The sequence below is a fragment of the Fistularia commersonii genome, chromosome 13 (genome assembly GCF_037954325.1).
Source record: "Fistularia commersonii isolate RoL2024-O1a breed Wild chromosome 13, RoL_Fcom_v1.0, whole genome shotgun sequence".
Lineage (NCBI taxonomy): Eukaryota > Metazoa > Chordata > Actinopteri > Syngnathiformes > Fistulariidae > Fistularia > Fistularia commersonii.
In genome coordinates, this window is record NC_141296.1 from 4876261 (window position 1) to 4889973 (window position 13713).

The 13713-nt window shown below is 37.5% G+C and overlaps 2 protein-coding genes across 2 annotated transcripts; one reads left to right on the plus strand and one right to left on the minus strand.

The window, feature by feature from the left end:
- Positions 1 to 5803: 5803 nt before the first annotated feature.
- LOC147227694 (uncharacterized) lies at positions 5804 to 9965 on the minus strand. Its single transcript, XM_086157721.1, has 5 exons — positions 9410 to 9965; positions 9163 to 9321; positions 8987 to 9086; positions 8171 to 8301; positions 5804 to 7868 (listed from the first exon to the last, which is right to left on the minus strand). Exons 1-5 carry the CDS (start codon positions 9464 to 9466, stop codon positions 7578 to 7580), a joined length of 738 nt encoding a protein of 245 aa, XP_086013847.1. The 5' UTR covers positions 9467 to 9965; the 3' UTR covers positions 5804 to 7577.
- Positions 9966 to 9989: 24 nt separating this feature from the next.
- polr2g (RNA polymerase II subunit G) lies at positions 9990 to 13609 on the plus strand. Its single transcript, XM_086157722.1, has 8 exons — positions 9990 to 10150; positions 10413 to 10522; positions 10720 to 10879; positions 11169 to 11219; positions 12094 to 12159; positions 12806 to 12877; positions 13024 to 13057; positions 13284 to 13609. Exons 1-8 carry the CDS (start codon positions 10139 to 10141, stop codon positions 13295 to 13297), a joined length of 519 nt encoding a protein of 172 aa, XP_086013848.1. The 5' UTR covers positions 9990 to 10138; the 3' UTR covers positions 13298 to 13609.
- Positions 13610 to 13713: the final 104 nt, after the last annotated feature.

Below are 13713 nucleotides of genomic sequence, written 5' to 3' on the forward strand. Positions count from 1 at the left end.
GTAGTAGTGGTAACTGAAGTATTAAAGGGAAAACATACAATCTATCTCTGAAAGGCAAATTAAGATTTCTGACTGGACTTTCTTGATGAGGTATGTAGTGAAAATGGTATTCTTTCTGTTACATGCTTAGCCATACACGAGTGCACGAGTTAATCATGAGTATTTGTGCTACTATCCCACCGAGAGGCATGAAAATTTTTTCTGAAAAAAAAAAAAAAAAATGTACACAAGGAGAAAAACAGTGGCATGTGATTATAAAAGCGACTGTATCTGTATTTTCTACTAAGCTTCACTTTTTTTGGTCCAAATATCTTTTGGATTTTCATGGAAAACTTTACCCTTCAGTTTGCATCATTTCTTAATATTCAAACAAACTGTTAACAGCTGGCTATACCCGTAATGTTATGGAAACATGCTGATAACCACCGTGGTTGGCTGAAGACATAATCTCTAGGCTTCTTCTATTCTTCAAATGATCGAAATATGATGAAAACATATGTTGTTGTTTTCAGCGGCGACTCCTGCAGTTTTGAATGTGAGGCTAGTAACTGGATATTCAATAGTGTGAGATGTTGATGATATTGAAAAGGCGGAGAAGCTCAGCAGTCAGACATCTGGATTCACGATACACATGTTCCATAACTTCAAGACGTATGAGCACAAGCATTGCTGTTCTTCAGAGATATAAACACAATGACACACACTGTGCAGGAGGCAGGAGTCTGAGTGAGACCAGACTGCAGGTTCAAAGAGTGTGAAACAGTCAAGACTGCTGAGCTCAGTGAGGAGCAGATCCAAACCTCTGGGCATAATATGATGACGTATGAGCCTAGACAGACAATTGAGAAAAAAATATAGCATCTCAAGTAATTAAATAATTTGAAGAATGGAATTGCAATCCGCTACCTCTATTCAATACAACATCAAGTAAAACAAATCGCACTTCACTGCATTATATGATCAACGGATCTGTATCCGAAATGTTCATTGAAGTGACATTATTGACATTCACATAAGAGTAAAAGGTTAGAAAATTTAGTCTTCACATAGAAAGTTATGACAAGAACATCCTGCTTTGTTGTATAACCTGGTTTTATCGCTTTCACCAATGTCATCGCAGTTTGCCGAAGCATCACTTGCGGTCACAAAAAGGGGCCCTGGAATCTCACACAATCAGAGGGTGTTCAACAATGTGCAGAAGCTTATGTTGTATTAAACTGTAACAAAGAAGTCAAAAATTCCAACCTCTCTTAGAAAATTCAAATAAAATAAAAAGTGATCCACTGGAGGTTCATGTTCTTAAAAAAAAAGAGCAAGCTTTATAAAATTGTCACAAGAAGTCACTCTCAATATTGCTCCACAAGGCATAAGTGAATATATAGAAATAAAAATCATTTTGATAGCGCTCTTTCCTGTGCCAGTATGAAACTTTGGACTTGTACGCAGGAGTATACAAGAACAGCTTTTGTATATTTCAGATTTTATTTTTTAAATCAAAACCATAAATGTGTCGACTGTACTAGACTAAATTACAAAGAGGAAGAGGCAGGTAGTGTTATGTTTCTATACTGAATTTTATTACCACCTTATATGCCTGCCGAACTGCTGGCCCAGCATTATGAATGGAATAATAATGAATCTCATGCAGAATTTTTATGTGCTGCAGGTTGGATATTGTGTGCTTACAGTTCATAGATTGACATCCCAAGTGTCAAGTAATCTATCACTACCAGAATACCTCAGGGGTAAGTGTGGAGAAACAATCCTGCTGAGCTCTGCTTCTAGATTAGCTGCATGTCAACGGGCCACCTGGAAGTCCTCAGGCCCAAACTCACACACCCTTCCATACTATCTCATGTTGTAACGATCTGATATTTATCAAACCCTGAGCTTCAATGCTACATATGTTTGTTCCAGATTTTTACTTTTGTCTCACCATAAGTCAGAAAGTTGTGGTTCTGTGAGTAACGCCTTTTCAATAGACAGTCAGAAAATTTAGTGCAAACAATAAAGCATCCCTCTAAATGAATTAGTTTTCCACTAGTCTTCCACTGTGAATAACCTTGCTGTCGACATCTGGTGAGCAGACTCATCCGTTGAGGCATTTTAAATCAAAATGCTTTTTCTTCGATGAGGTAAGGCCTCTGACAATATACTCAAGTCCCCGAGCCTCTTCCTATGTTTTATCTTTTGTTGTTTTAATCCTTGTTTCACCATGTTGTGATTTATTCAGGTGACGCGACATCTTTTAACCTCCTGTATAGTTTATTTTCAAAAGTTACCCCAAATTTGTGTCTGTGGCAGATGCAAGGCCACATAATTGTTGACTACTTGATGTAAAGGGCTTGAGCTAACAAGCCTTCTCGTATATTTATGAATAGTGAATATTGAAAATGAATATTTTCCCATTGCCCATTTTGGGTCATTCATTGTTGCGTCAGCCATGTGTCCAAGGGAGGACATGTTGTAACATTTAGCATTTTGTAAAGTACCTCTATAGGAATTTTCCTTTGCGGTAGAATTTGATTCAATTTCATAACTGAAGGGGGATTGAAAACAATTTTAATTCAAAAGCTAAATCTAAAAATGCTGTATATGTGGAAACCATTTAATACTACGATTTTATTGGTGGTCTTTATTTTAAGTTTGACTTACTACTGTCAGCTCATTGGCTCACAGGTTGCAAAAATTCAAAATTTCATACCTGAATGACACTTTATAACCGCATAAAATTTCAGGCTGCCCCCCCCCAAAAAAAAAAAAAAAAAAATTAATTATAGTAAAATATTGATATAGGTTCGAAACAAATGAATCTACCAGCCTTTAACTTTACTGTTTTGAAGGAATTGGCATATCTAGCAGGCTATGCTTAAAGTTAAAAACATTGTATGCTTTTTATATAATTTCAGTCATTTCTCATCATGTCTGCTCTATTTTCTTTTATGAGTTCTGTCTTTTTGTTCCATGGTGCTATTTAATGCCAGAACTTCATTAAGACATTTTTTTAAATTAAATCTGTCACGACACTTTCATTACTGTAATAAGATGTGATTCATTTCAGTAGGTGGGCAAAAGGGACACCCTGAATGTTAATGTGATGCATCATCGAATGAAAGACAGTTGGCTGAACCCAGAATACCGTCATCTATCAGTTTAGACTTGCATTTTCGTCTTAGTTTCCTGACAGAGGGGTTCTCTATGACCTCTGGGGGCCACAGGTGTAAATACTTGGCTCCCCCTGCATGCTGGAAGCAAAACATAGTCTTTCCATGTAAAAGGCTTGAAGAGATATGGCAGCAATTAAATGAGTCAAGCGTTATTGATTCATGGCACACACAAGCAAATGTGCAGATATGTACAATACGGTCAGCCAAGAGGTGATTTTGCCAAGTTTCAAGGACAATCACAATCTAGATCCAATCATGATCTGAAACCCAAACACCGACTGTTTTAAAGAAGCTGGGAATGACGCCAAAACTAAAATCATCGCAGTGTTTCAAGTAATCCTCTCTAATATTGAGGCCATTATTTCCATCGGGCTAAGGAGCTCAGAGGACAGCCTGTAGGTCGTGTTTTGCTTCGTTATTATTAGCAAGAATTAGAGGCAGCAAAAACACATGGCAGTAGAAAGACATCTTCATGTGTAAACACCAGGAAAAACAAGTGTTTGAAAGAGAAAAAATAACAGAAACAAAAAAAGTGCAACCTTTAATCTCTCGTACTGCAAATATGAGATGGTGTATGAACCATAATCCGCAGGGATTAAGTAAATGTGCATTTGGATTATCAGTCTGGAACAGTGTAATCTGAAACACCTCTCAAACTGGTTGCCTATGAGGTCAAAAATGAGATGTGGTGGATCAGTATTTACGGTAGTGTTTGCAAGATCAACACTGGAAGAAAAATGTTTTTCTCATCTTTGATTTCAATTTTGTCTTATATTGTCCAGCTCAAGATCGAGCCTCACATCCAGATTATTCAATTTTGGCGAGAAATTTCACATGTCAATACAATGGTACTGATGCATTATGTGATATATGACGCTACTTAAGAATGTTAATCGTATATGAAGTCGAATTAACTGGCATTCCAGACTATTTCTGATAGTCTTGAATTTTAAAAGAAATTATCTGAAAAGAGATTTCATAGATGCCATCTCAGATCCTGGGAAACTCACTGAAATATAAAGGATTTCCTGTAATTTCACGGGTAAAATGACCAAATTATTTTTCCAAGATAAATACAATCCACACATTAATTGATATCCACAATTAACACGAGTATTTCCTGAAAGTAACTGGTCTATCTTGCCCCTTCTGCTTTAGACTGGAGATAATGTGGGAAATTCTCTGATATTACTTGCCATGAAACTTCATTATCCACTCTGAGAATTATGGGATGACCCTTAAGTGATGAATGATGTTCACCGACGTATAACCAGTCGTTACTTTCATTTGTCCAACAAGCTTGTTGCTCATTCTGTGCCCTCAGTAACTGATCCATTTTCTCCTCTCCATCCATCTTGTGAGCTCATTGGCAGGTTTAATCTGCCTTGAGAGAGCAAAGACACATCAAAATCATATTGAGTTATTCATGAATATATGAGAACAGATTACTCTAAAAACAGATTGTGGGATGTGGATGTTAGGTTTCCCAATGAGGACTGCCTTGGTGGTTTCTGTTGCATCAAATTTAGGTCCGTGAGTCCAAATTGAATGAAAACATGGCAAGAGAAGGTAATAAATTGGAACTGTCTAGAGCGTGTCATCTCCTTTTATTACTAATAGGGAACATTAAGGTCATGGGAGTTAAGGCTTAATAGGAAGGTTTAATGGTACATGAGCAGATTCTTGAGACATATTGCATTTTAACTGGGTGACAAGGGCAGGACAAGATGAGGCCCAGCGAGGGATTGTTCAATAAAATCATGTTTAAGATTAATTCATTGACGTTCACTCAACAACGGGCAATGGGGTCCATTACAAGAATTAAATGTGAGTCACATTCCACAGCAGTGTATATCCAGTATTTACTATGACCTGGATGACTGCAAACCTCCACAAAGATTCACAGTGTGTGATTCTAACTGAAGGACATGTGATTCTTTTTTGTGGGAAGGATTTATAAGATACAATCAAGAGAAGCACAAACAAAAACAAAAAAAGAGACACATCCATATAATTTAACTGACGCCATACGCTCTTGGTAGCTAATCCATAAAACAGGCGAATAAAAGAAGGGCTGAGGGAATATTTATGACTTCCTGCCACCTCTGTCAGTGGTGTGTGTATCACACATCCCAGTACGTTCATATTTCAGCAGTGAATACAACCAAATGGGCTCATCTATGAGTGTTGCCATCATAGGAGAAACCACTCAACCCCATCAATATGGTACTTCTACTACTGGTTTCCTTTGAGTTTATCAGTTACCCTCTACCTGCTTTGAGAATTACCTAACAATTTGGACAGAACCCAATGTTCGTTGCTGACTTTTGGAGGGGTATTATCTGCAGAGATGTTTGAATTATTATAATTTTGGTGGGCCTAAATTTAATTTCATGTGTAATGCCAATTATCCACATGACATTACTCTTTACAGTAATTTTGGTTATCTCCAGTTACCAGAAAATGCATTATGGGAGGTTTTGACACTTTGAAGACCACAAGAGAAATTATTCAACTCTTGTGTATTCAAGAGAAAGCAGACAGGATTAGCACTATCAAGATAATGTCACACCACAGCAATATAGAGGCATAATTGTAACTGGGGTCAACAGTCCTTTTAAACAATTTATAAACTGTTTTTGTTTCTTGTCATTCATTTGTCAATCGTCAATCAAAATCTACTGGTTAAAAGGTTTTGTTCGAATGCAGTTTAAGTTTTTCTTGCTTAACAGAGTACTTAGATACACTCAATACCAAAATAATAATATCTATTCAATTTATCATTCTTAGTCATTTACAATGGCAATAGAATAGGGTGCATAGTGCTTTGTAAATATGTGTTGTTACTAAACTATTGTCTTGTTCCACCACTGTTACATTTATTGTGATTATTTTCAGTCTTAGAACAAAAGATGTCCTTCAGCATTTACCCTTTAATCAATCACGTTGTTTCTTCTCTATGGAGTAAAAGCATGGTTCTGTCACACCAACCCAGGGAGTGGAGCGTGCACAACAAAGTAAATCTGGTGATGCCTGGAACCATGTTGACTTCTGTCACTTCAGATAACTGACAGCACAGGGACATCAGAATGAAAACTAGGTTGCTGAAAACAAAGTTGTGATACAAATAGTTGCACAAGGCACAAGAAAGTAGTTTAAATATCAGTACTCATTGAATAAACGGTGTGGGCTCAGCTTTGTCAGCTTTCCAGCTCTTATATTAATCACAAATTGATCTTTTAACCTTAAATTTATAGTACATTTAGATTTCACTAACACGATGTGGATGTGGTGCCATCTGGTGTAGGCAGGGGAACTTTGTTAAGATGATTGGAGTCTCTCCAATTTATCAACCCATCACAAACTGCTGAGACATGAGCAGATTGAAGACATAAATAATAAAGTGGTTCCTTCAGAAATGTGTGTTTTAAAGTTTGTTTAATAGAAGGCATTTTAATTTTGAACTATAGCTCTAGTCTGTGTAGCATTGCAAAGTTGCCAACTAGAAATACAGCGGTTGCTTGTTTAATCCCTTGCTTCTGGCAACTGCAGTACCTGTCTTTATGCATTAATCCAATTGTTATTGTTCCTGACGCTGTTTAGATGTGACAGGACCAAAAAACCCAGTCCAATCTACCATTGTTTTTAAATTTTGTGAAACAATGCGCTTTACATTCAGTTTAATTAACATATATTGTGTAGATACATAAAAATACCAACACTGATAAATCAACAAAAATTCTAACTACTCCCCATAAGTTAAAAGAGCCATAGGCTAAAAATTCCTTATCTTTATTCAACACAGGGCTTATAAAAACAGGAAAGCTAGTCTTAAAAGTTAAGGTTTGAAAATTAGCATTTTCACTGCAATTGTTCACTATAGAATGAGGGGGAACCCTGATTTATAGGCTAAAAATAACTTCTCTTTATTCAACACAGAGTTTATGAAAAAAGGAAAGCTAGTCTTAAAAGTTAAGGTTTTACTTTTTAGTGAGCTCAAGTTTGTTTTTTTTTTATTTTCCATCTGAGAATTAGCATTTTCACTGCAAATGTTCACTATAGAATAAGGGGGAACCCTGAATTAAAGGTTGGATGAATGAAAATAACCACAACAACAAACAAACAAAAAGCAAATCTAAAAGGACAGTAGCAAATTTTACTGCCATGCAGTAAAGGAGGTCAGACTTTGACTTGATATTTAGATGCTTTTTAGCTTCAAGGTGCATTTTGCCATGAATTTGTATTACTAAGCAATGTGGCTGAAGTACCTTCGAATTTTACATTTCAGACCAAAACGTCCAACAACTCCACTGATTGTTCAGACAACACGGAGTACAAAAAATACAACTGAGATATATAAGATACACGAAAAAACAGTTACTCATGACCTGGGATCACTGTCTGCCCCTTCTACTTTCTCTCTTCTCCTGTTTTGTCCTTATTCTTGTCCCGAGGCATGCGGCCCATATTATAGAACTCTGCATTTGGCCGCATGTCAGTGAGGTGTGCAAGACGATTGGACATGGCAAAGAAAGCAGCGATGGCAGCGATGTCCCAGGCATCCTCGCGATCAAAGCCCACCTTCTCTAAGGACTTGAAGTGCTCTTCTGTGATGGTGTCAGCTCGGCACACAGCCAATGCAAAGTCCAGCATAGCGCGTTCCCGAGCGCTCAGCTCTGCATTCTCATAGTTTGCAATAACCTGAGTAAAAGAAGGGGAAAATGTATGCATTTTTTGTAATCCAGAATTGTGAAAGTATGAGGTGAAATTCTTATTACACTTTCATGCAATGCACCAGTTTAACTATTATGGGCAGGTTGCCAGAGTATATTGACGATAAAGAAATAATAGTTATCAGATGTGTTACTCATCTCAACCTTGGCCAATTCTGAGTGCAAAAGTGATTTGAGTTAAGTTACTTCTAAATTTAAATGAAAATTAATCAAGGATGACTTATTCAAGAACAATAGACGAAGCCACAGAAAGTAAGTCTGAGATTATACCTGGTCTGAAAGAGTGGGTTTCTTTGAGTAGATGCGGTGCAGTGCACTATGCGAAACCACACAGTAAAGACACTTATTGTGAATGCTGGTGGCCACAACAATCAGCTCACGGTCTGCCTTGCTTAAGTTACCTGGAAGATAAAAAGTTCTTTATTTAATCTGATGTGAGTGACAGCTCATTTCATTTTTAGTCGCGTGACATTCACCCAAGCTTTAATAAATCTGCCCAGTGGATTGACAATGAGGACAATTAAGGTGAGGAGTTAATGATGCCACTTGAGCAAAAAATAAAAAATAAAAACTTCCTGCAAAAAAAAAACAAAAAAAAACTTATGCATGATATACTACTTTACCCATTACCTCTTCCACAAATGAAGCAGGATTTTGCTAAGAAAACAAGGCCTGCTGTAGTAGGAAGTCAATTTATTATATTTATCTTTCCTTCTGCAATTTTTGCAGAAGTAGTGCAATCGTCCTTCGAAGCAAACATTCCTTGTTCCGGCTCCTCAAAGTGTGTCGAAGTGCTGCTGAGCAAGACACTGAACCCCTAATTGCTCCCCTAGTGCCGCTAGATACTGCCAACTCATGGTTCATCCATGATGGGTTAAATGGAAAGAAGAATTTCCCGCAAGGCATTAATTCAAGTTCAATAAAATCTTGTACCATGTTAAAATTATTCATGTCAAGACTGATATGCATGTCTGTGTCAGTAATTTACATATACAGATTATCACTAACCTGATTTCATTGTCTATATTATAAGACATATGTGGACATGAAATGCATTTCTGTCACTTAACACACACATATACACACCTGTCTCTTTGTTCATGAGCTCATTGTAATATGCAAAAAAGGCTCTAAACTCCCCTGGTCTGTGAGAGAGGACTTTGAACACATTAGGCAAGAAGCCTCCCTGTGAAGAAGCAGGTTTATAATGAAATGTAGAGAATGTGCACTTAAATCGTCACTCAAAACGAATACTTGTATACTTTTGACTCCACTTCTTCCATCAGCTCCACGATGTCATAAGGGAGATCTTTCTTGTAAGGTATTGGATAACGACTGATTTTTTCTGGCTCGGATGAGACGCTTGAGAGAAGTCTGGTCCGGGTCGCTGGCCGACATCCGTAGGCCGGCCGTAGGGACGCCTGGACAGCGGGGAAGCAAACACACGGGGCGGTTTAAGAGAAACCAAAACACGGATCTCCAAAACACTTGGCGTATCCGACAACTTACGAGATGTTGAGACACCGAGGCACGGAGCAACTTCGAGGTGACTTTATAAGCCGTCATAGCAGCCTGAGAAAAGGGGAAATCTCAGGGAAAACAATCTTCCAGGACTCTCACATACGAACACTGGTCCAGGAATTGGAAATCAAACACCGCTCGTTGACGTCGTCGTAAACTCTTTCCGGCTTTTTTAGTCGCGGTTTGTTCAATTTAGTTTAGTAAAATGGACGCTATCACTCTTGTTTATATTTAAACGGCTATTAGAATGGAGAAGAGCTATTTGTGCCAGGGGTAAACATATGAACGACCCCACGGTTCAACTCCAACCCAGGATTGACGAACATTCTCGGTCTCTCGTAACTCCGTCCTCACCCTCCAGGCCGCTGGGGGTCAGGCCTGCTCACGGAATGCGCCTTAACCATTCGCCTACCTTAATAAAAATAAAAAAACACCTTTAAATCACCAATTACTACAAAACATAATAGGCTTGGAATTATTTCGGTCGTACCAGTATTAAGATTAATGTTTTACAGTCACCGTAATTTTGTTTACAAACCGTACTTCCTTGTGTTGCGAAACACCACAAAAGAACTTCCCGTTGAAAGCTGCACAACCCGGAAGCACTTTGCTGGGAAACCGTGACAGCCTTGCTTCACTCAATAGAAGTTGGTTGAAGAGGAGCAAACAAACAGAACAATTGCATGTAAGGAGTACCGATTGAGTTTAAAAGAAGAAATGTTTTACCATGTAAGTATTCGGTTATTTTGTAACTTATGAGCAGTTTCACGAGGTTACGTATTGTGCTTTCATCTTGGCACAGTTCTGGTTAGCATAGCGAATGTAGCTTCATCGACCTTCCTTCTAAACAATGTTTTCTAGAAAGCATATGTTCAAGATTTAGCCGTATGCATGTAACTATCTCTCTATAACATTAATATTTAGATGTAAGTACGAAAGGCAGGATGCTGGACTTTTTCCCCTTCTATTGTTTGCTGTAATGTGTCCACAGATCTCTTTGGAACATGAGATATTACTACACCCGAGGTACTTTGGCCCCAACCTACTCAATACTGTGAAGCAGAAGCTCTTCACGGAAGTGGAGGGTACATGTACTGGCAAGTAAGTGATGAAAAGCACACAATTGCAAACAATTCAATGTGTGTATAGAGTATCTACTGACTTTAGTTAATATTAATCTTCTTTTGTTATGTTTTCAAACATCATGTGTAATACTACACACGCAGTGCTAAGAAGCTGTTCATGTTCCTGAAATATATACACATACACACAAATAAATAATTGTTTGTGTCTTGCAGATACGGTTTTGTCATTGCTGTCACAACCATTGACAACATTGGTGCAGGTGTCATCCAACCAGGCAGAGGGTTTGTCCTGTATCCTGTTAAGTACAAGGCTATCGTATTCCGCCCATTTAAAGGGGAAGTGGTGGATGCAGTGGTGACTCAGGTTAACAAGGTGAGAGGAACTGGTGAATTTGTACGTCGATGCCTTATTTTGTGACACAATTTGTGTACGTTTATGTACACCAATGCATGATAGTATTTGATGAATTAAGCAACTTCATGTCAAAAATGCATTTACATGTACACCAAAAAAAAAAAAAAAAGGCTCATATTTTATTTGCCCATCCCTGAAACACATCTAATTGATAACCTCTGAAAATTTTGTACATATGTGTTTGTAGCTTGCGGAATGTAAACCAATTAACAATTGCTTAATTTCTTTTGGGTTCTGTTTCTTACAGGTGGGACTGTTCACAGAAATCGGCCCCATGTCTTGCTTCATCTCCCGTCATGTAAGTCACTCATGAAAAACTAAAATTTTCAAGTAAACACTTCATCATTTTATTTCAGTCTTCTTCTTCTTTCGGCTTTTCCCTTCAGGGGTCGCCACAGCCAGTCAACTTTCTCCATCTAACCCTATTCTCTGTATACTCCTCTCTCACACCAACTACCTTCTTATCCTCTCTCACTACGTCCATAAACCTTCTCTTTGGTCTTCCTCGAGATCTCTTGCCTGGCAGCTCCAATTCCAGCATCCGTCTACCAATATATTCTCTATCCCTCCTCTGTACATGACCGAACCATCTCAGCCTGGCTTCTCTGACCTTCTCTCCAAAACATCTAACGTGCTGTTCCTCTGATAGACTCATTCCTGATCCTATCCATCACTCCCAAAGAGAACCTCAACATCTTCATCTCTGCAACCTCTAGTTCTGCCTGCTGTCTTTTGGTCATTGTAACAGTTTCTAGTCCATACATCATCGCTGGTCTCACCACTGTCTTGTACACCTTTTCTTTCATTCTGGCTGAAAGTCTTCTATCACATAGTACCCCTAACACTTTTCTCCACCCATTCCAACCTGCTTGGAACTGTCTCTTCACCTCTTTTCCACACTCTCCATTGCTCTGGACTGTTGACCCTAAGTACCTGAAATCCTCCAGCTTCTTGATCTCCACTCCCTGTAGCCTCACCGTTCCACCCGGGTTCCTCTCATTCACACACATATATTCTGTTTTGCTGCGACTAACTTTCATTCCTCTCCTTTCCAGAGCATACCTCCACCTCTCTAGATTTTCCTCTACCTGTTGTCTTCCTCTACCTGTTGTCTGGTCTCACTACAGATCACATTTCAATCTAACATTGTCTATCTTTTTGTCTTTTTGCAGTCCATCCCCTCAGAAATGGAATTTGACCCCAACTCTAATCCTCCTTGCTACAAGACAGTTGATGAGGTTAAAAAACATTTTATGTTTCTCATACATATTTGTACACATTTGCACACACTTTTTATCTGCATTTGTGAAAAGATTCATGGGTTTTTGACATGCTTACCAAGTTCCCTTTACCAGAAAGTGTAAAATTGCATCCAGAATGAAATGCAGAAGAGCGGGGACTGAATTTTTCATTCTTAGAAATTATACATCTGAATTACATACTGTGTAAAGTAGGTTTCTGTTGAAATCAAACATATTCAAATCCTGACCAAAGTGAAAGTATTCAAGTATTAAAACTGATCAAAAGCAATGGCACAAATTGAAACATGCAAGATATACCCTTTTTTTATGCGTCTTTATGCCACTGGTAATAATGGTATATTGAATTTAATTTTGTACTGACTTTCAATTTGTATTTATTTGGAAAAATCCATCTAGATGGACAATATTTGTCAAGAAGAATGATGTTGTGGTGTTCCTAACATGTCTGTTAAGGACCCTCAGTGTTACTAGTGGAAAGAGCAAGTCTAGAACACTGCAATTTTGGATTTATCAAGGTTGACTGTATAAAATATAACATCGTATTAAAGGGTTTATAGCTTGCTTGTTGTTTTTTTAATTAATGTATTTCACAAGTAACAGTTTTTCTCTTTCTTTTTTAAAGGACATTGTCATTCAACAAGATGATGAGATACGGCTAAAGATTGTTGGGACAAGAGTGGATAAGAATGACATTGTAAGTTTACCACAACTTCCACGGTCATTTCTGAATTGACCGGTGAAGTACATATGATTCTATCAAAAATGTTTAACGGCAATTCATTGAAGTTACATACCATGACACTTTCAAAAGTTAATAACTAACCTCTCACAATTTTCTAGTTTGCAATTGGATCACTAATGGATGACTACCTGGGTGAGTGTTATGGTACATTTTCCCAATGTCAGATACAGTAGATGATGATTTATTTGGGGAAAAAAAAAATCTTTTTATATGGTAATGGAAGTTCAGCAAAAAATTTGCATCACTTTGAAATATAAAGGCCTTGCTGAATCGTTGTAGTAAGTTGTTTATCAAAATATTAATTTCCCATGTATGACCTGAATGACTCCTAAAACTGTTTTTAATCTTTATTTTTTAGGTCTCGTGAGCTGATTTGTCCCCGAAAGATTTTACACAGACCATTTCATTTAGTAGTTTTTCTGTTTTATATACCTTTTTTCTATGCTGGTTGAGATATTTAGTTGGTTTTTCCCTGCATAAACATTCTCTTAATGAATAGCCTGCATCTTGTTTTCTTTTTTGAAAATTGTGTAATACTCACAGTGTATCTGGAATGCTTGCTACATTGATAGCAAGATATACTTATACTAATGTTACTATTGAATATCCTAATGCAACCAGGTTTTGTTTGTCAATATGTATCACTTGTTTTATATTTGACTAGAATAAAGTTTTGTTATATGATTATGTGCTATGCAATTTATTAGAACAAATGTAAGAATATTTTCTAAATATTTTTTTTCTTTTTTTTTTTTAAATAATTTGATATGAGTGTGTGTGTAAGAAAA

Coding starts and splice junctions, on each gene's coding strand:
- LOC147227694 (XM_086157721.1), bottom strand. CDS start 9,466: ATGACGGCTTATAAAGTCACCTCGAAGTTGCTCCGTGCCTCGGTGTCT. Junction 9,322..9,409: donor CCTCGGTGTCTCAACATCTC/GTAAGTTGTCGG, acceptor CCCGCTGTCCAG/GCGTCCCTACGGCCGGCCTA. Junction 7,869..8,170: donor AACCCACTCTTTCAGACCAG/GTATAATCTCAG, acceptor TCTTTTACTCAG/GTTATTGCAAACTATGAGAA.
- polr2g (XM_086157722.1), top strand. Junction 10,523..10,719: donor GAGGGTACATGTACTGGCAA/GTAAGTGATGAA, acceptor TGTGTCTTGCAG/ATACGGTTTTGTCATTGCTG. Junction 12,160..12,805: donor GCTACAAGACAGTTGATGAG/GTTAAAAAACAT, acceptor TCTTTTTTAAAG/GACATTGTCATTCAACAAGA.